This window comes from Meleagris gallopavo, chromosome 3, assembly GCF_000146605.3.
Source record: "Meleagris gallopavo isolate NT-WF06-2002-E0010 breed Aviagen turkey brand Nicholas breeding stock chromosome 3, Turkey_5.1, whole genome shotgun sequence".
Classification (NCBI taxonomy): domain Eukaryota; kingdom Metazoa; phylum Chordata; class Aves; order Galliformes; family Phasianidae; genus Meleagris; species Meleagris gallopavo.
The window spans coordinates 44,271,769-44,292,669 of NC_015013.2; the positions used below are offsets into that span (position 1 = coordinate 44,271,769).

Below are 20,901 nucleotides of genomic sequence, written 5' to 3' on the forward strand. Positions count from 1 at the left end.
AGGCTATAAAAACAATAAGAATAAAAAGTTTTATTCTTATTGTATGTCTTAGCATTCTGACATTATGGCATTACCATAGCCAGAAAGACTTGATTCTTTGCCCAGCCTTGGGGTGACAGTTAATAAAACCACCCTTTTGTGATCTTGAAATCACTTAAAAGGTGTAAATAGCTTCCATCATCAATATGATTTTCCCAGTTTTTCAAACATATCCATACTTCATGAGCAAATTCTTATTTTGGGAAACAAATGAAGGTCTAGATCAATTTACACAGGACCTGTTTCATTTGTTTCTGTTTTAAAAATTTGCTACTGGCTGCTAATAAGATCTATGATTGTTCCTGGATTCAGTGAAGCTGTCTAAATGATCTGTCTCAAATTTGCTGAAGCCTTATGTATAGGTTTCAGCTCATACCTCATTTTCACACTAAATGATCTGCACTGCTGAGCTTTTTGAACAGTCTTTGATGAATGTACCTCCCCTTGCCCCTTGTGTACTTCTACCTCTTCTCTCTTTCACAGGGAAATGTTCCTACCCGGGAGAGCATCCATATGTATTACCAGAACCATATGATGAAACTTTCTAAGGAGTCTGGACTGGACTCAATTGATAAAAATCCTGGGCAAGCTTCTGGTTTGCAAACATCTGAAAGAATGGATAGTTTAGATTCAGCAGCTTCTCGAGACAGTATCTCCAGGTATTCAGCTAATTCTGTTTTTTGAGAAACTGGGGGATTGTGCAATAGATGTACTTTTAAATAATGTTTTAGTATCATGAACTTTCCAATCAGTGTTGAACACTTCTTTTGACTGATCCATGCCATTTGAATAATGAAATTTCTTCTATGTGTTACTGCTCCTTTACACTGGTGCACTCGATTGTAAGCAGATGACTTAAGTCCTTTTCCACTGCACCATTGCTTTCTGTGGTTTTTACACTCACCACTCCCATAGAATTAGGAGTCATTGACAGGTCTTCTGATCTTGTCAAAAGTAATGGAAAATAAGAGACTGCTGAGTATGATTATGGAATATTGTGTTAGGAATTCAGGCCTGGAGTTTGGAGCACCGTTATTCATTATGAATATTTTGCCTTTGGAAAATAGATTATTTTCTGTTACACACAAGGTAAAAAAAAAAGAAAAAAAAGGCTTTGAATTGAGAGAGATTTGAGGTTTGAGGGAACAAAATCATTTTCTCACACCCACAGACCATCTGTGGAGCCTGATTTCCTAACTACTATGACATGACTACAGTCCCGCAGAGCAACGCAGTTTGTGCATCAAACAAACATATTTGTTTATGAAAGCCACCTTCCTCATTCTTTTCTGAAGACAGATACTGTCAAGTCCTTGTCCAAAACTACTGAGTGTTCCTGTTGCTCCATGCACACAGAGGCACACATGTTCATTTCCTTCCCTTACAGAGGCAGCATGTTCCCACTGTGTCCCTGGTGTTCTTGACTCTTAAGAGACCACAGAAATTGTGCAACAGCATCTTGAGGGGTAGGGGTAGAAAGGAAGGCTTTGAAAATGAAGCCATTTCATAACCCATTGCATTCTGCTCTGTCCTGTCCTTCTTTGAAGTGTAGCAGTGTCACATTTTCTTTGATGTACCCTACAGATTCATTAGCTTCTGTGTACAGTAATGTATGCTCAGCTTTCACTAATGACATATGGGTACATGTTAGCAGACTAAAAATAATGAGGGCTTACATTCCCTTCTGATGTTATTGAAAAGTAAGTGTAAGAGATTGTCTGTGAGTACTATGCTTCAACAAAATATTCACAAATTGCTCTCCACAGTACAAACTGGCCTTTGAGAGGTTCACTCCAGTAAAAACATCAAATCCTAGCAAATCTTTTTTGGTGGCTAGCTACCCAACCAAGCAACACCTTTGTGTTTTGTCTCAAAGTTTTATTGGAGTCAGATTACATGAGAAAATTGTAAAGCCAAATTCTATTACCAGCTCACTTGGAGTCAGTTGGATATCTGGAGGGCAGAATTTAACTCCACAAAGTTCAGTCTCAATTAAGTAAGGAATACTAATAGCAGTCCTGCTTTCATTAAATAGGTTTTGATCACACTGTTTTCTATAGGTAGAAGAAGTTAACATTACCATTTAACAGTGTTAGCAAGAAATTTAACTAGAAATGAAGGGAACTCAATTCCAAAATAAATTATAATCAAAGACAAATCTTTCTATTTTTATGTGTAAATTCAATGAAATGGTATCCAGTTAGGTTTTTTTTTTTCAGGATAATCACTTATTTGTCACCATGCTTCCAAATTTCAAACTCAGAGAATTCAGTGATTCTGTGGAGCTGCTATGCAACAGGAGAAGTAAAAGCAAATATAGCAAATGTTGCAAACGTTGCTGTCATTTCTGTTTTCCCAGGAGATGTCACAGGAACTATCAACACAGGAATAGCAAAAGCAATGTTGTAACTGATTTCTCTTCTCTTGAATTCTCTTTCTGGTTATATTCTTGCACTGTCAGTATTTGCAAATTGTCCACATCTGCTATAATATTAACGATCAGTAATTAGAGGAAGCAAAAAATGGGTCTGTTGATTAAATGATTGTGCCATATGTCTATTAGGGCACCTTTGCATGTTCCTTCCTGGAATTACAAAAGAGCTTGTTTAGAAATGTGAAGTCTTTTAAATTTCATATAAGTTTATCAAGTGAATTATTTTTCTGAAATTGCCTAAACAATAGAAGAGGACATCCTGCATTTCAAAGTAATAATTTTCACTGAAGCGTTTCTGTGATCATTGAACTAGGATTGCAATGGAAAACCGTTAGGAAAAGGTAGAGGGTTTCTAGCCACTATTTTGATTATGCATTGGTTGCCCTACACTAGATTCTGCTGTAAATATTAGATGTATGAGTAAGATGGGCAAGTTTGGAAATAAAACTTGACTTCAGAATCAGAGAAGCTATTCTATTTTAATAATACATGTTCTTTATGACCAGAAGTGCTTTAGGTATGCCTTCAGTGCTCTGAACAGTGGATTCCAAATGGTAATTCACAGGGATAATAATTCACCTGATCAGTTGCAGGAGCTGTACATTTCTTGTGAAGTTCTAAGCTGATGCTTCTAAGTCTTATTCAGGGATGTTGTTCTCATACTACATATATCTCTAAAAGAAGTTTTGCAGATTATCCTTTGTAGGATTTTCTCTTAAACTAGGGAACACTTAGCTCTTACTTATCCACAGTGCTTTTATTGTATACTAGCTGGAGATTTGGTGAAGTATGCATATTGGGATTGCTTCCTTTCTTTTTATGTATAAATATTTTCATGTGTTCTAAAGGCAAAGTGCAGTGTATGGGACAGGAGAAGATACGCATGCTATTTCTTAAAAAGCTCCAATGAGCACCAACAGAAGAGACTGAGAGCTAGCATGGTAGAGCCTTGACTGATGAGCTGCTTCTTAGGTTAAATAGCTTGTAGATTTCATGATCTACAGTTATGAAATGGAAGGCAGAGGCAGAATCAAGGTCAGATTTCCATCCAGAGCTTTATACTTGGCTCAGTTTATATTCATTTCTATTCCTTCACAAATAATTTCTGCATTTGTCAGCTCTGGCTGTGTGTAGGCCCTTACAGGGGTCAAAAGTGAGACCCCCTGTCCCTCTTATATAGGTGTGGTTGGGGTCTTATCAGACCCCATTTTTCATCTGTGCTTCCCTCGCCATGGGAGAAAGAAGGGCATGCAGGAGAGAGTGCTGGAGAAGTTTGCCTTAGGAGGCAGGAGAAACTATGACAGGAGAGTCTCATTTTGGGTCTGGACCCAGGTCTGACTTAGGAGCATGTGTGATAAGAAATGTTTGGGCATTTTGCTGTCAGGTGTAGAAAATATATTAGCTCGTAAAGGTAATGCCAGTCAGTAACTATCATGGAATAAGAAAGAAAAAAATTTATAGGTATATTTCTTAACTACTAAGATCTCTGGGAAGGATAAATTTAACAGAAGAGAAGTCATAAAGTAAATTTCCCACTCACACAAGATAAAAACATCTCTGCTATATATACCCCTATTTGAAATTGATACCTGATAAATTTTATATAAAAAGCTTAACTTGGTCAGGGCTTTTAATGAACCTTTGATTTTAAATTCCTATTTGTTAAATGATTTCAAGAAGCTAAGAATTTTCAAGGTCTCTAACTTAATGAATTTGAAAAGTCACTCAGGAAGATCACTCTCTACAACTACCTGAAGGGAGGTTGTGACGAGGTAGAGGTTGGTCTCTTCTCCCATGTAAGTAGTGATAGGATTGGAGGGAATGGCCTCAAGTTGCACCAGGGGAAATTCATGTTGGATGTTAGGAAAAACTTCTCTGAAAGATTGGTCAGGCACTTGAACAGATTGCCCAGGGATGTGATGGAGTCACTTACCCTGGAGGTGAACAAGAAATGTTTAGATGTTGTGCTGAGGGGCATGGTTTAGTGAGAAATATTGGTGATAGGTGGATGGTTGGACTGGATGATTCTGGAGGTCTCTTTCAACCTTGGTGATTCTGTGATCCTAAAATATGCTTGGATTAAATTTAAGTGATTGTCAATCACTAAGTCAATGTTAGCTCTCCCAAATGTAAATCATTTCATTTAACTGGAGTTCTCATTTCGTTCATGTTTGGAAGCATGTTCCCGAGGATGTTTATACAGAGTATACATATTGTAATACAGGTGTCATCTCAGACGCACCTCCAGATAGTCAAAGTTCTAGAGCAACTGCTCAGTTAGTATTTCATCTGATTATTTTCTCCTCTATTTAAAATAGCTACCTGAGCCAAATTTTTGAAAGGGCTAAATCTGGGCTATTTTTTAATTTGTATCAATTAACAAAAGTTTTTACCTTTCTTTTCCTGGGACTCAGATTGGATCTCACTTGTTATGAAGGACAGATGAAATGTGTTCCATTGAAAATATATGATTGGGTACAAGCCCCTTTGATTTCAGTAGCTGTTCTGCTTCAGGTGCTTGGAAAGTTCCAGATGGACTATGCTTGCTTTTAAAATACTTAGGAAGAGGTGTTGCTTTTTAAAATAATAAACTCAACTTTTGAGACGTAAAATGACATGTGAACAATACTGTAGCACAGAGGCATAAAGGCAGTCTACAAAAATAAATTATCTACTCTCTGCCATCTTCCTATACTTTAGCACCAAAACATTATTGATAGTACAACCTGGCGGCAACACTTATGTGCATATGTAATAGAAAGTTCTCAGTGACTTTCATTCTTCTGAATCAGACTTCCAGTATGTATCTCCCATTCCCACATAAGCTGCCCCATCAAAACCCTGTGCCATGCAGACAGGACAGCCCTGCAGGTTTTGTCTGGAGGACTCGTGTATACATTTGTGTGCACAACACATAATAAAGTGGTTTGTAAAGAGTTTCAGGCAAATGAAATGACAGGACAGTCATGCCTCTGCCATTAGTCTTGACTTTAATTAAAGGGTTTGCAGTACTTTTGGTGTCCTGGTAGTATTTTTTGTCCAGGAGCAAAGTATTCTTTTACCTCTGTCCATTCTGTCCAAGACCATTAGTATATGTAGGATTAAGAATAAGTACTTTGCTGCACATACTTAGCCTTTTCCCTCTCCTTTTGCTTTATTACAACTGTGTAACTTTTTGCCAGCAATTTTCTCTTTATTTCAAGCTAGCAAGACAGAAGTTACACAGAAAATACCATTGTACTTCCCTTGTGACCTCTCTCCCCATACTTTGAGCTTTGGACACATTCAATGTTTGCCAGGGAAGCCAATCCACAACTGCTGTTGCTCAGGTGCACAGATGAACCAAGAGAAAGATGAAAAGTATAATGTAAATCCTACGCCTTGAGATCCTTTCTTCTCTCATTAGTTCTGGCATTCACGCAGGTCACTGCATGTGTTAAAACATCAGGTCTCTCAACTTACATCATAGACATCTGTGTATTTCAAGGATTTTTACAGGAGAAATAATTATTTTACCTACCATATGTCATTAATTGCGTCTGCTTCTTTCCTGCTGCTATGTTATATGCTTGTATTTAAACATGTACTTTCTTCCTCATAACTCATCCAGTTCTTCTTTCCTCTAGTAACACATAAATGCTCAGTGTATGGTGTGTGTCTCTGGTGTCCCATTGTATTTGATAAATGAAAGGAGATAAGGGTTTATCATATCCTTTCAAGATGTACATGTTTCTGATTTTAAAAGAGTTTTTAAGCTGTGTTTGAAATAAATGAGATCTTCTGGAAAGAATCATCATGGCTTACTACTAAATATCAAAATGAAAGCCATCCCATGCAGAGCAGGTTATATTTGGCATGCATCTGCTGGCTAAGTAACATATCCGGTTTGGCTCTTCAGTTTGGAAAGAGGATTAGCCAATATCTCATAGCTATTTTTCTATTTGTGGAATATAAACTTATTACATTTTAAGAGCTCTTTTAGGAAATTGGCTTGTACCTATGTAAAAAGGTTCAGCATAGCATACCATTAATAAAAGAGAATTTGTACAGAGGAAGTCACTTCCCAAAACATTTGGGGGGAGCTTGGAAATTCTGGGGGAGAAATGGAGAAAATAAATCTGTGGTAGGTTGCTTATAGATAATTAGGTGCACCCAGAAACTATGTATTATGTCGTGTTGGTTTCATGTCTCTTCAAACAGTGAAAATATGGGTGTTAGCCTTCTATAGCCCCTATATGAATATGACTATTTACATGATGACTATGCAAATCCTTATCTTCTCTCTGAACTTTTTGTCTGTGTTTTGCTGCATGGCGAGCACATTCATTTACTGAACTGTGTATAGTAATATCATTTGTATTTAACACTGTCTTTATAACTGTTTGCGCTGCTAGCTGCTACACTGAAGCAACCATGCTGTTCTCAAGGCAGTCAACCCTTGATGATTTAGATGGACCAGACACTGTTCCTAAAACAAGTGAGCGCGCTCGACCTAGGCTTCGTAAAATGCAGAGCATGGATATGTCCTCCTCATCAGCTGACAGTGGCAGTATAGTGTCAAGGTGCTTAACTCATGCATGCTTTGTTCACTCCTTTACCCATACCATTATACTTATTGCAGTGTATATAAATTTGCATTTGCAGATATGTGGTGTACAGAGTGGTTTGCATGGTTAATGGAAGCTTAACTGCTTTCTGTGTTGAGCATGATTTTGAGATTAAAACTCAGAGTCATAATCCAGTTCTCCTTTGTTACTTCACTTATTCTGCGTTTTGGATTTTCATTCTTTATTCACGTATTTTTAAAAGCCATTCTATTACATTAAATGGCTATCCAAAACAGGCCCCTAAGTCTGTATTTGTTCAGTTAAAAAAAAAGCCTCTGATTTTCAGAGGTACCGGGTTGATGGCTGTTCTTATTGAAACTGAAGTCTGAAAGTGAAGTTTCTCAGCTAATCGGTTATCCTAAACATGGGCTTGGGTGTGTAATTTTAGAAACTAAGATAGGCAAGTGTTGGCACTGTTCTTTCAGTTCCTGCTTTTCTCCCACATAAGAAATATTTTTAAATGTTTTGATTTCTTTACCATTGATTTACAGTCTGTAAGGTGTTGGAATTAATAAAAGGAAAATCACAATGAAAAGATAGTGAATATTATTAATATCCAGTGGAAGAGAACAGTTCAGCAGTTCAGAGCCACTCACTCACTTCTTAGCAGGTCAAGCTCAGGGATTTATATGACACTGTGAAATAAAAACAGTGTTTGGACCAGTAATATAAATATGAGGCAAATATAAATTTGAGGCATATTAGATCATTCTTTTTCAGAATTTCAGATGTTTATAAATTTTCAGGGTTGATCAGTTTTGAAGTGATGGGTTTTTATGTTTTTGAGCATTTTTAACCAGACTGAGTGCTAACAGGGACATCAAAACATACATCCCAACAATGTTAGGAATTCTTACTAAAAGTTGTCTCACGTGTCCACAATAAGTTTGGAAGAAGTAAAAGGAAAGAGATGGAACTTTATTTGGGATTTTGGCAGGAGATGGTAGTGCCAACTGGCTTAGTCAGTGCAGGTTTTTCTTAAAAGATGTTAATTTATGTGAAATCATGGCCTCGTTCATTTCCTTGGAGCTATGTTAAGTTTGGATTTGCTTCTATTGAGATGCAAGAACATCCAGCTAACAAAAGACACTATGTTGATGCCTCTTGTCTAACCTTTGGAGATGGAAAAAAAAGAGAAAGAATCATATTCTAGTGGAGAGACGGCAAAATACTTGAAAGAAAAGAGTAAAAGCAAGGCCAAAAAATATGTAAAAATATGATGGTGTCCAGATTCCCATCTGGAGTCATCAAGCTGCATGAATTTACATCAGCTGTGTTGCAGAGCAGAGAGCGTTAGGAGAGAAAGTGATTATGGACTTGAGAAGCTGAAAAAGAAAATAGCCCCATATGGAAGAAAAGCAGGCAGGTAAGGTAAAAAATGAAGACTGTAATGAAGAACATAGGGCAATCTGAAGGTAAGCAAGATACCCTTTTACTGGAACAGCTTTGTACTCTGGATTGTATTTCTCCATGCTCGCAATTTACTTGTTCATAGAACAGACGTGATGTGAGTTTTCAATCGGTTTTCCAGGTATATACAGAGACCATAGGCTTGTTAAAAGCACCATGTTTAGAAGGAAAATGACAGCTGTCTATTGTTCACCACGGAGCATGCTTAAATAAATGTAATAGAAGTTCTGATTCTGATCAGAGTATTTGAACTGCTTTCAGAAAACTGGTGTAGTTTCCCTTAGTAATGACAATTTCTCCTTTCCTGGTGTGGAAAGAGAGGGAGGCACAGTGGGTTCATTGGCATGCTATTCAGAGGCAAATGGACCCTGAGGGTCCATCTGTGTCAGAAGAGAGCATATTGAATTATGTGAACTTTGAGGGCCTGGGAGTGCAGTGGCGTTGCTCAGCTGTCTACATAAAGGTACAATTAACAAATGTTGTTTGGTGAAGACCCTCATAAGACTCAACTCTCTCTCTTCATCTCTTCATCCTGCCCCTGACAGCGAGCCTACACAGGTCACGATGCTCTATTCTCGTCAGGGGACGACAGAAACCATTGAGGAGGTAGAAGGAGAGCACGAAGAGGAAGGAGCTCATTCTGCTTCAAGGCAGGATGAAGAAGAGGTGGAAGATTATAGCCTGGGTTCAGAAGGAGCTGCATATACTCCTGACACCGATGTGCCATTGTACTCCACTGTGGACAGCAATGCAGAGGCACCACCTTCCTATAGCAAAGCTGTCAGCTTTGAACATCTTCCTTTTGGCTCCCCAGATGACTCAGCTGGAAAGAGTCTCATGATGGTGAGCCCAGATGACAGTCGGACGGACAGACTTAATGATGCAATTCTCCCTCCATTGACGCATGAGCTAACGGCTAGTGAGCTGCTTCTGAACAAGTAAGGACCTTGGAGTGGGTGAAATTTTTGGTCCCAGTTTGTGAAGTTTTGACTTTTTTCTCTTTTTTCTCTCGACACAAGGCAATATTGTTGATACAGACCTTGTGCTAAGTTTGATTCAAAGGAAGAAGCTCATTTCCTGTGTAGTTGTTCTAATTACAGATTTCTAAAATGATTCAAATACATTTTGGAAAAATTCTGTGTTTTCTCCCTAGATACCATAGCTAATTGTTCCAATTAGCATCAGATTTCTGTAGTCTAACAGTAATGGGGTCAAGAGCTTTTCTAAACATTCCTTGTGAACAGAACAGGGCTTCTCTTCTGCAGACAGCTGTGATTTCAAATAAGCTTCTTCCAGGGCTATCTGGGAAAATGTTTTTCTTTTAATTATTTTGGATTACTATTAAGGAAACTCTGACCTTTGACAGAGTGTATGTTTAAGTCAGTAGGATATGAGGGCTGTGTAGAGAGATCACTTTTCTGAGTGCTTTCCTAAGGGATAAAGATGCTCCCTCTTTGCCCCTCAGGCAACACAGTGAGTAATGCTAGTGGTTTCAGGTGGTGTCACTGTTCTTCCTCTGCTTTCTGGCCTGGCTCAACCGAGGAACAGCTTCCATGAAGTTGGAGCTGGATAAGACGACCTGTAATGTCATGTCCCTTCCAACCCAAGCAATTCCATGATTCTACGAATTCAAGGGCAAAATCTTAAATCACTTTTCAACCTGGCAGCATCTAGAAAGGAGAGGCACAGATCTGATTTTGTAGATGTGGAATCCTTTATTCTGACTGTCCATGCTTCTTTTGGATTTCCAGCTAAATCTCCTTTTACACTAGGGCACTCCTTAAGAAAAGATAAGAGAACTGATTATGTGAAATTTATATAATAGTTTCTTTCTGACTTTTATGTTTATTTGAGCAGATTAATTAAAAAACAACAGAAGAGCACTTCCAATTATTCTGGTATAAATTCTGAGAGCTTAGATTCAGGCTATTTGATTATAATACTAAATCCCATCTTTTTTTTTTTCCCCCCTGTTGTGGTCACCAACAGAATGTTGTAACTTTTCAAAAGGGAAAATAGTATCAATTTTAACAGCAGCTGTTGTGAATTTCATTTGCACTTCTCTGCTTTTCACAGGATGTTTCATGATGATGAACTAGAGGAATCAGAGAAATTCTATGTTGGTCAGCCTCGAGTCTTGCTTCTTATTTATGCCTTGTACAATACTCTGGTGGCCCGGTCAGAAATGGTTTGCTATTTTGTGATCATCCTTAACCACATGATCTCTGCCTCTATGATAACGCTGGTGCTGCCCATCCTTATCTTCCTTTGGGCCATGCTGTCTGTTCCTCGACCAAGCAAACGTTTCTGGATGACTGCCATTGTCTACACTGAGGTAGGCTGCTGTTTTTGCAACCCTGTATGTGAGAGATAGAAATGTTAAGCTGTAAGCTTTGCATGGTCTCTTTTCTGTTTCTGATGTCTAAGATCCAGTAGCCTTTGGCCTTTTCTGTTAATTTAAATGTTTGCTCAGTCCTTAGCAACGTCTATGGTATGAAAAGATCTCGTTCGTGTTTTTCTTCACTGCTGTGGACAACATCCTTTCTGGCATGTAAAGCAGTTATCACAAAAACCATCCATTTACAAATAGCTACTGTATAGCTGGTAATCAAGTATACACTGCCTGTGGCATCTCCAGTACCACTGAGTTGGTAAATGCTGAATTTAGTCCTTAATGGCCTTATGACTCAAGAAACATAAACTGTTGTTCCTCTATTTTAATGAGTGTTTGCTAATCGTCTCACAAAGCTGACAAAGTTGTCTTATTTCTTTCTTAATGTTATGAGGCTGCCATGCTTAGAAAACACCCAAAGTGTGTTGTGTTTCTGAACAGGTAGCCATTGTCATCAAGTACTTCTTCCAGTTTGGCTTCTTTCCTTGGAATAAATATGTGGATTACACAAAAGATAAACCTTATCATCCACCCAATATTATTGGGATAGAGAAGAAAGAGGGCTATGTGCACTATGATCTTGTTCAGCTCCTTGCTTTATTTTTCCACAGATCCATTTTAAAGGTGAGCTGAGTGCATGTGATTTTTATTTTGTATTTAATTTTTTAGTCATTCGAGCTATATTTCAACACCATGAATTTATTGTCTCTGGTGAACACTGCGATAAATGCCTGCAATAAACACTGTGACATAAATACACGTAAATACAGTAAGTACAAATTTGAAATGCTCTCCTTTTCTTTTTCCACTAGTGCCATGGACTGTGGGATGAAGATGAGAAAGGGGACAACTCCAGTAATAAAGGAGATACTGATGATGAGCTTTCTCTGCCAGGAGGCAGGAGAGACTCTTCTGGGTCTCTGAAGTCTGTCAATCTTGCAGCATCAGTGGAGTCCATCCATGTCCACTTCCCTGAGCAGCAGACAGCAATCAGGAGAAAGAGCTCCAGCAGTGCTTCACAGCTTTCTCACAGATCCAGCTTCTCCTCACACAGATCTAAGAGAGGTAAATGTTGTGGCATCTTGGGAACTTGAAAAGCAAATGTTCAATTCCCTTAAGGTCATACTGCCTTTTGCTGTGGAGAACCCAGAAACTACTGAATACTGTTGCTCCTCAGTGAGGAAATAGGATATGAAGCAAAACATCTTTGTGTTTGAACATACTCCAAACCTTCTTAAAGTTCACATGAAGAGCTGTACTTTGTGATTCACTATGTTTTTAAAATGACATTATCCAAAAGCTGGGAAAGGAATGTCCAGTGTGGCCCAGATCCAGAATTTCTGGTTTAGCATAATCCTCAGCTAGAGGGAATTCAAAGCACATGTATTTTTCATATTTACATTCAATGGAAGTTGAAGTGGAAAAAAAAAAATTGGTTAAGGATGTTAAAGTGGATTACCTTTCCCATCTAGTGAAAAAGAAAGGCTTGCAGTAGCCTGAATGCCTGAATGTATAGTTCCAGTTGAGATGACCGAGTCTGATCAGTCAAGTTTTTGCTTTTATCACTCTTCTAGAACTTGTAACTGAATGTTTTCAAGGTTTTAAAATATCAGAAATAAATTACCGTAAGAATTTATTTCCAAGCATCTTTTGTGTGAGGAACTTAGGTATGAGGTAGATTTCTCCATATCTCTTACTTTCTAATTTTTGCACTTAAGCTTTGATTTTGAATTAGCTTCTTTCTCTTTTCTTTCCCTCCCCCTTTTTCTCAGGAAGTACCAGTACAAGAAACAGCAGTCAGAAAGGAAGCAGTGTGCTAAGCATCAAGCAAAAATCTAGGAAGGAACTTCTTATGGAAAAGTTTCGAGAACAAATGATCAAAGCCAAGGCCTTTACAATTAAAAAGTGAGCAGTGTGAGGAGTTGGGTGGGCTTGCGGGGAGGTTCCAAACAGCTGACTAATGGAGTAAAATGTTTTAAAGAGTGGAGGTTACTTCTGCTAATTCAAATGGATGAATGGATATATGTATTATTCATAATATTGGGATGCTTTCTCTCTTAAGTCACACCAACTGAACTTCAGACAAATGAGCAGAGGTTCAAACGGCACTGCAAGGGTGTTCGTCTATCTGATGAAAGGTTATAAACATCCGATGTGAACTGGCTTGGGTGACTATGCATATTTCTACTGAACAAATGCTATTACGATGCTTTAGCAGAAAGGGACACACAGGTGCCTGTGAAGTTTATGAAAGCTGTCAGAGAAGCATAGAAGTGAATTTTTACAAGTATTATTCATATCACCTCCAGTCACTCTTATTCAATACAGGCTACGGCTTTCTTAAATCACATTGTGGTCATTGTTGTTTTAGGACACTCCAGGTGTATGTGCCCATCAGACAATTTTTCTACAATCTTATTCATCCAGACTACAGTGCAGTGACTGATGTATATGTGCTGATGTTCCTGGCAGATACAGTGGACTTCATCATCATTGTCTTTGGATTTTGGGCTTTTGGGGTATGTCACATAGGGCATCTATGTAAATCCGTGGTTGGGAGCCTTGCCATAATTGCATGTGATTGTTCTTCCTCAACCACTCTATTTTTTCTTTTCAGAAACACTCTGCAGCAGCAGATATTACCTCTTCATTATCAGAGGACCAGGTTCCAGAGGCATTTTTGGTGATGGTGCTCATTCAGTTTGGTACCATGGTGGTAGACCGAGCGCTCTACCTCAAAAAGACTGTCATGGGAAAGGTTATCTTCCAGGTCATCCTCGTTTTTGGGATTCATTTCTGGATGTTCTTTATCTTGCCTGGAGTGACAGAAAGGTATAAACCCTTGTAATCATACAATATTCGTTGATACTTTACCAAGTTATTTGAATATGAATTTGAAATACTTATAGCTAAGCTTTGGAATCATGAACGAATTTCTTTTTGGTCTTGTTCCTAAACAGAATGTCAAAGTGCCTTTCCACAGCAATAGCTGTGGCCAATGTAAATTTGAGGAGGAAGGAACTAGATTGTACAAGTATGTAACAAAATATTCTCAACTTAGTTCAAAAACAAATCAGGTGAGAGAAAACTGGCCTATAACTGAATACTCAACAGAGAATGTTGGCCTCTAGTTCAGTTCCCTACTCCCTAGACTGTTTTATATCCTTTATGAGTTTCTAGATACAAACTGAAGTATTCCTAGGAGCAGTGGTGAGAATTTTATTCCTTTCTCCTCCTACCTGGGCCATGCAGTCCTACCTCTATGCCCTAGTTTCTCAAGAGAAACCTTGTTTTTCTGGCTGCACACTGATTTAGACGACTTAGTGGGAAATGTGTCTCTCAGAGTAACCTATAACTTGGTGCTCTTTTGGAATATGTGAATTTAAATCTCCTTGATCCTTCTAGAGATGAAGGTCTAAATGCCACGTCTCTTCTGAAGAGCAGTTCTCCCCATGTTCTGCCACAAGGCTCTAGAGGTGGTGTGGATATTGTAGCCTGCTGCATGAAATCTTTTATTACATCCATGATCAGATAGACTTGAAAATCTAACATTTCTCATTGCATGGCTCAAAGCAATCTTCACTGCAGAGATATTACTCTTCCCTCTTTAGCTCTTGGCTAACTCCACCCTAGGACTTACATAATTGCCTTACTCCATTAACAGTGTAGGAAATTAGTCTGTGTCATCTAAACACAATTCATTTTGTAAACAGTTATTTCACAGGTAAAAAACAAAATATGGACATAACGTACAGCCTAACTCCCTCCACCCCCCAAAAAAAGAAAAAAACAAAAAAAAGAAAGAGGGAGAATTTTCCTCTTAAAAAAGGATTGTTTTCTTTTTCCTCAGTACAGTAATAATTGCACCCCTGTTTTTAAGAATTTATTTTTCAAGTGGATCTCTTATCCACTGAGCACTGAAAATTGAGATGAAACTTTTAACTTTATTTGGACACTTTAAAGAAAGAGCAATAAAATCATTTTGATATTTTGTGTGAACTCATGAAATATTTATCTCATGTTGTTAATCTCAAATCTGCATCTGAAATTTCTGTGTTCTTTATAAGTCATGCTGATTCTTAGAAGCCCATGCGAATTTTTTTAATCACAATAATTTTGTGGGATGTGATTGAAAACAGTGGGTCATGTCTGATTTACAAAGCCTGTCAATCATAAAGTTCTAGTATGTTATTAGGCTACTACAGTCAGAAGCTGGGCTGTAGTAAATGTTAACTAAGATAGTCAGGGGTGAAGCCTATGGTGTGTGAGGAAAGGTTAAGGCAATAAATTCAGCCTGCAGAAGATGATGACTTCTCTTCACCTAACTATTAGGAGAGCATTAAGATGAAGCTTAGCTGTTGTCAGAGATGCACCTTGATAAAGCAAGAGGCCACAAGTTGGAGAAAAGGAAATTCCAGCTAGATACGATAACAAATCTTTTCACTGGGCCGACAGTCAAGCACTGGAGCAAGTTGCAGAGACAGATTGTGAGATCTATATTCTCAGAGATATTTAGAACTGTACAGGCTCCTGAATGATTAGGTGTAATTAGACTCTATTCAAGCAAGAGTTGATGGAAAAGATGGTCTTCAAAGACAAACCTAAATTCTTGTATGAGTCCGTGGCATTGGATGTACGTCCATGAATAAAAATATCCATTAACTCTTTGTAATCATTGCCAATGTTAGCTCTCTGAAAAGTGAAGAAAAAGCAGTATCAACCCATGACTCATGGGAGATGTGTCATTGTTGAGACTCATGTGGTGTGGCTAGACACCTCTAGAGCTGAGATGCTGTTCCCATTCTCTTCCCTGTGACCCCGAGGTGACTATAGATGCTGTTTATAGACTTCCTCATCCAAATTCTTTCAAATACTGTGTCACCAGTGCACTGAGGTCAGAGGCCAAAGGCTTTTCACATATTCTCAGGAAAGGGAAGCTGCCAGGAGCTCAAAACATTTCAAGCTAATTTGGTCTTACACAGATATGATGCTCATAATTTTCCTTTATTTGTCTTTTCCATTACAGGAAATTTAGCCAGAACACTGTTGCCCAGCTCTGGTATTTTGTGAAATGTGTTTATTTTGGCTTATCAGCATATCAGATACGCTGCGGATATCCAACTCGTGTTCTTGGCAACTTCCTCACAAAAAGTTATAACTATGTGAACCTGTTCTTATTTCAAGGGTAAGTCTAAACCTACTGCCCTACTGCAGTCTTCCTTAAGATGAGGACCCTTTTTCTGATGCTGGGACTGTTCGTGACTTTTCTTTCAAGTTATTGGAAATGAAACAGTAAATCTTGCACAGCATATTCCTCTGTATGTGCCACATGTCCGCTGTAGTCCGGAAAAAACAATTTCAGGAACACAAATGTCAGGAATATCAGTCTCCTACCCTGAAGCTAGAAGTCTGAGTTATCAGTCTGACAGATATCAGTCAGATACAAAGATATGCCCTGGTAGAAATAGGTAATGTTATTTGTTCTGCTGTCCCAAAAAGTAGTAAGGCATCAAATTCCAAAAGAGATAATTGAAGCAGGCCTACAGGCTCTACCTCTGCAAGTGGGGAGGAGAATAAAGAGACAGACAGTAACAGGGGAAATCAAATCTCCACTTAGAAAAAAAAGTTTATTTTCTGTACTTTTTGTAAAGTGCTGCACATCTGAAGCTCTTTAGAAGTGTTGGTGCGAGTAACAGACAGCAAAGCATATAAGTATTTCACAGAAAACCTGGAATAATCTTAGCCCTTCCAAATATTTTCAGTATGGGCTTATGTCATTCCAACAGGAAAAGTTGAAGAAAGTTTTCTTCGCATGAAGCAGTCTTTATGACCTGGCCAAGCAGAAAAATGTGGAAGTACTAAAGGATGCACTTTGAAAAGCTGCTATGTGCATGTTGCTTTCCTGTTAGCCCACCTTCTTCTGCTGCTTAATTCTGAGTCATGAAGCTCAGTCCTGTATGCAATTGAGGAGTATCCATCTACTGTAGGAAGGCAGTGTACCACTTGGGATAAAGAGATATAAAATGAAGTCCCACCATCCTGCAGAAAGGCCATGTTCCTCTGTGCTCCCAGAGTAGAAGAATTTGTTTACACAGGAAGTCTGTCTTGTTCTGTTGTGTCAGTATCTCATACACAGCTACTACTGGGTATAATGGTGCCAAAGCATATTTATGGCCTCACAAGGGATCCAAAGGGAATGTGAGCTGTGGCAAAATGTATCACCTTTAAAACACCAGTATTAGCCATGGTGTCTCATGATATGATTGCATAATTTCCAATTAAACTGCTTTTTAGTACTCATTTTGTTCTTCTTTTTCTGGCACATACGCTTACTATGCTTACTATGCTTATTTAATCCTCCATTTTTTATTATCTGCTATGGTCTCCCTTCAGATTCCGCCTGGTTCCATTTTTGACTGAGCTGAGAGCCGTAATGGACTGGGTTTGGACAGATACCACTCTCAGTCTTTCCAGCTGGATCTGTGTTGAAGATATCTATGCTCATATATTCATCCTGAAGTGCTGGCGAGAGTCAGAAAAGGTGAGGAAGATCCATATGAGTGATCCAGACCTCCTCTCCCCTGTGCAGAAATGAAGGAAAGTAATCACAAGTCCCTAAATAATTTGGAAATCCACCATAAATGCAGATTGCTAGCAGATACACCTGGTGCTCATGTTCAGAAATATTCAGACTGTTGGGTTCTTTATGTTAGCTGACAGTCAGTGCAAGTGAAATTTCAATTTCCTTTGTGCCTGATTTTTCCACCATTGAGATGAATTCCACAAACATGTGGCTGCTAGTTTAATTGTATGCCTGAATTTCAAGGCCAGGAGTGAAAGACTCAGTATTCACATATTCTCATTATCCATAACTACTTAAATGACTAACCCACAGTAGCAGGGAAGTTGCAGCTCCAAAGAAAAGTTGTGTCAAGGAAGAATTCATGCCTCCACGGTGTAGGTCTCAGGAATGTTTCATGTAAATACAGAGGGAAGTTAGCTGGTTCCTTTATTCTGAGAGAGTTCCCGCACATCCAGAAAGAATGCAGGAAAACAGATAAACCCCCCATTTGTTTGACTAAAATTTCAGTCTCTTAAAATCATTTAAGCTTCAGCTCAAATTAAACTTGCAAATTCTGGATTCCTCATAACTGCTATAAAGATTGCAACCATATGCTTGCTTATTTTGCCAATTTGAAAAAGAAATTAAGCGTTCTTTTAAGAGTGACCCAACTAGTCAGAAATTGTCCATCTGCAATGAAACAGATGTGTTTTTAAGTGTTACTGATGTATTACTGCTTTTACTATAATCCCATCTCCTAATTGCATTTACCTTCCAAGTATGTCAGTTAAATTGACTCAGAAGTGAAGCGGACACAAATCTCATAGATAGGCTTTCTCAGTATGGCTTACCTTTCTGCCATGAATAGAGCATCACCAGAGGCTTCAGGAGGCTGGAAATAATAATCCTGTTCTACACTGACCGTCCATCATACTGCATTTTTTCACTCTGCAACAGTATTGCTCTGCATTTCATCTAGCATAGAACCTCCAAGTCTAAGCTTGCATGTGTGTGCTAGTGCCATGTAGCAACATAACTACCAACAACTTTATGAGTGCTGTTTTCTTATTTAATTCCCTGTCTCCTCACATTGAGTGGTGTGCTTAAGTTCTTTGGCTCTCAGAGACTCTGAGCTGTTCTGTAACAGCGTTAAAGGTGCCTGAACTAATCTCATACAGACAAATAATATGTCCCTGGGCAATCTTGATATGATATTTTAATGAAAACAGTATTTTGCAGTGCAAGACAAATGTTTTGATACGATGCTTTTGAAAAGTAGCTAATTTGTTTTAAATATAGCATTGTATTACAAATCTAATACTCTCTGAGGGCTTTATGGATTCGTGTTGGAAAGCAAGAACAATTTCCTGAAGCCAAATTCCTGGCACGTGTATGAGGTGCAGTACAATTCACTGCATATTTATTTTGCATGTGTAGTATGCAGTGTGTGAAAGGCAAGATCCTAAAACACCCTGCAGTGTTCAGTCTTGTAAGAGAACACACCACAGTAACTTAGAGTTGTGATAAGGCATTTTACAGGATGGGAACACTATGGAAGTATTCAATCATAAGGACAATAACGGGGGTGAACAAGTCTTAGCAACACTGTGTGTGAGCTGCAAAATGTCTGTAGAATGCTGCAGTAACAGTTCTACTGATTATACATGTCAGCTGCTGGGAAAGGAATATATTTTTCCCCAAAATAGTTTGCAGCATCTCAAGCTCTATGATGGAAATTCTGCCTTAATGAAGTTTGTGATAAAATATTTCAGAAAGAAAAATCCAAGAAAACTGGTCTTTCCCAAAATCGTGGAGTTTGGGGTTGGGTTTTTGTTTTTGTTGTTTGGTTGTTTTGTTTTTGTTGTTTGTTTCTTTGTTTGGTAGGGGGTCATTATCTTCCTGCTGTTTTGAGTAAATATTGTTGCTGCTATTATTTTGTTTGTTTCCTGAAATTTCATGTTTATGCTGTTTGAGATTAAACATTCAAATTACCCAATTTTTCCCATCTTTATGGTTGCGAAGAATCAACACAAGAGAGAGGTTTACGATATTTTTCACACCAGATACATACTTGAAATGGGTTTGTTTGGCACTTTTCTCTATAGTTGCCAAAATTCAGTGCCTGTAGAGGTTTGGCAAAAAAATCTCAAAATAATTGGCCCAAAGATGGGTAAGAAATGACAGCAGGAGAGTGGAGTCCTTAAGATTCATTCGCCGATCAAGTAATACCAAGTGTTTCACTGATGAAAAAGACATTACTGTGTTGCTGTTTGCTTTTGCAGAGATATCCCCAACCAAGAGGCCAGAAGAAAAAGAAAGTTGTGAAGTATGGAATGGGTGGCATGATTATCGTCTTGCTGATTTGTATTGTCTGGTTCCCACTGCTCTTCATGTCTTTAATCAAATCTGTTGCAGGCATCACCAACAAGCCTCTAGATGTATCAATCACAATAACTCTAGGAGGTTATCAGGTAACAAAGAAACAGACCAAATGAAGTCTGTTTTTGCACTGTATTTCCTTGCACTGTTCCTTATTCTATGCATTGCATTTTCCAACTGAAACTCTCCTGGCTTATGCAAGAGAACACTCAAACTCTCATGTGTGATCCCTTTTGGGTATAAAAACATCAGTTCATAATTGATGTAAAATATTATCTTCACTTGCCAGTTAAAAGCAGAACCAACTGGCAGTTTAATCTGAATAAATTACCCTACATCAGGGAGACTCAAGTAACTGCCTGCAGGTCCCCATGGTGAATGTGAGATAATTAAGTGGAGGTAGCTTCCTTCTTAGCAGAATACATTCATAGCCTTCTGTTGGATTGGTGGACTGTGATGCACAGGATGCTGTACTGTCTGTGTAGCAGCTGATGTGAAGTAAATGTGATAAGTGTGTGTTCTTTTGTTTCCCAGCCTATTTTTACAATGAGTGCTCAGCAGAGTCAGCTCGTGGATTTGAATCAGACTGGTTTCAGTGCATTTCTGGGAAGCTATAGGGGTAACACTGTAAGTGAAATGTAGACTACTTCATTATTTTAAAATATATGCATGTTTCTATGGAGGCTTTTTGTGTGGTTTGTTCTAGCCCATTCAAGAATTAACATTTTTTAATACTAGATGCTACCAAATAGCTCAGGAGTTATAACAGTAATATTGTAATCGTGATCTACTTTGAAACTCAACAGTTTCAAGTTGCCATATCAATTGCAGACATCTTTCCACGCTGAAAGATGCTTAACAAAAGACAGAGTACAATTTTAATAAAAATGGGAAAACTATTAAGAGGTGCAAGGTGTCTTGTGCCTCCTAATTATGTCTGCCAATCCACAACAGCAAGGGTTGGCATAATGTTTGCACAGTCACTTATATTTTGTGCTGATCACAGAATCATAGCATGGCTTAGGTTGAAAAGGACCACAGTGATCATCTAGTTTCAACCCCCCTGCTGTGTGCAGGG

General features: G+C 38.4%; 1 protein-coding gene across 2 annotated transcripts; it reads left to right on the forward strand.

The window, feature by feature from the left end:
* Positions 1–456: 456 nt before the first annotated feature.
* LOC104910264 (piezo-type mechanosensitive ion channel component 2-like) lies at positions 457–20,480 on the forward strand. 2 transcript variants are annotated; one of them, XM_019613947.1, is made up of 13 exons: positions 457–698; positions 6,868–7,035; positions 9,036–9,428; positions 10,567–10,825; positions 11,324–11,506; positions 11,695–11,947; positions 12,655–12,787; positions 13,254–13,401; positions 13,500–13,714; positions 15,909–16,067; positions 17,276–17,423; positions 19,727–19,915; positions 20,358–20,480. In XM_019613947.1, exons 1-13 carry the CDS (start codon positions 472–474, stop codon positions 20,463–20,465), a joined length of 2,583 nt encoding a protein of 860 aa, XP_019469492.1. In that variant the 5' UTR covers positions 457–471; the 3' UTR covers positions 20,466–20,480. The 2 variants fall into 2 exon arrangements, with proteins under 2 accessions (XP_019469492.1, XP_010707056.2); XM_010708754.2 differs by lacking the exon at positions 6,868–7,035.
* The last annotated feature ends 421 nt before the right edge of the window (positions 20,481–20,901 follow it).

Coding starts and splice junctions, on each gene's coding strand:
- LOC104910264 (XM_019613947.1), top strand. CDS start 472: ATGTACCTCCCCTTGCCCCTTGTGTACTTCTACCTCTTCTCTCTTTCA. Junction 11,507..11,694: donor TCCACAGATCCATTTTAAAG/GTGAGCTGAGTG, acceptor TTTTTCCACTAG/TGCCATGGACTGTGGGATGA. Junction 11,948..12,654: donor CTCACACAGATCTAAGAGAG/GTAAATGTTGTG, acceptor CCTTTTTCTCAG/GAAGTACCAGTACAAGAAAC.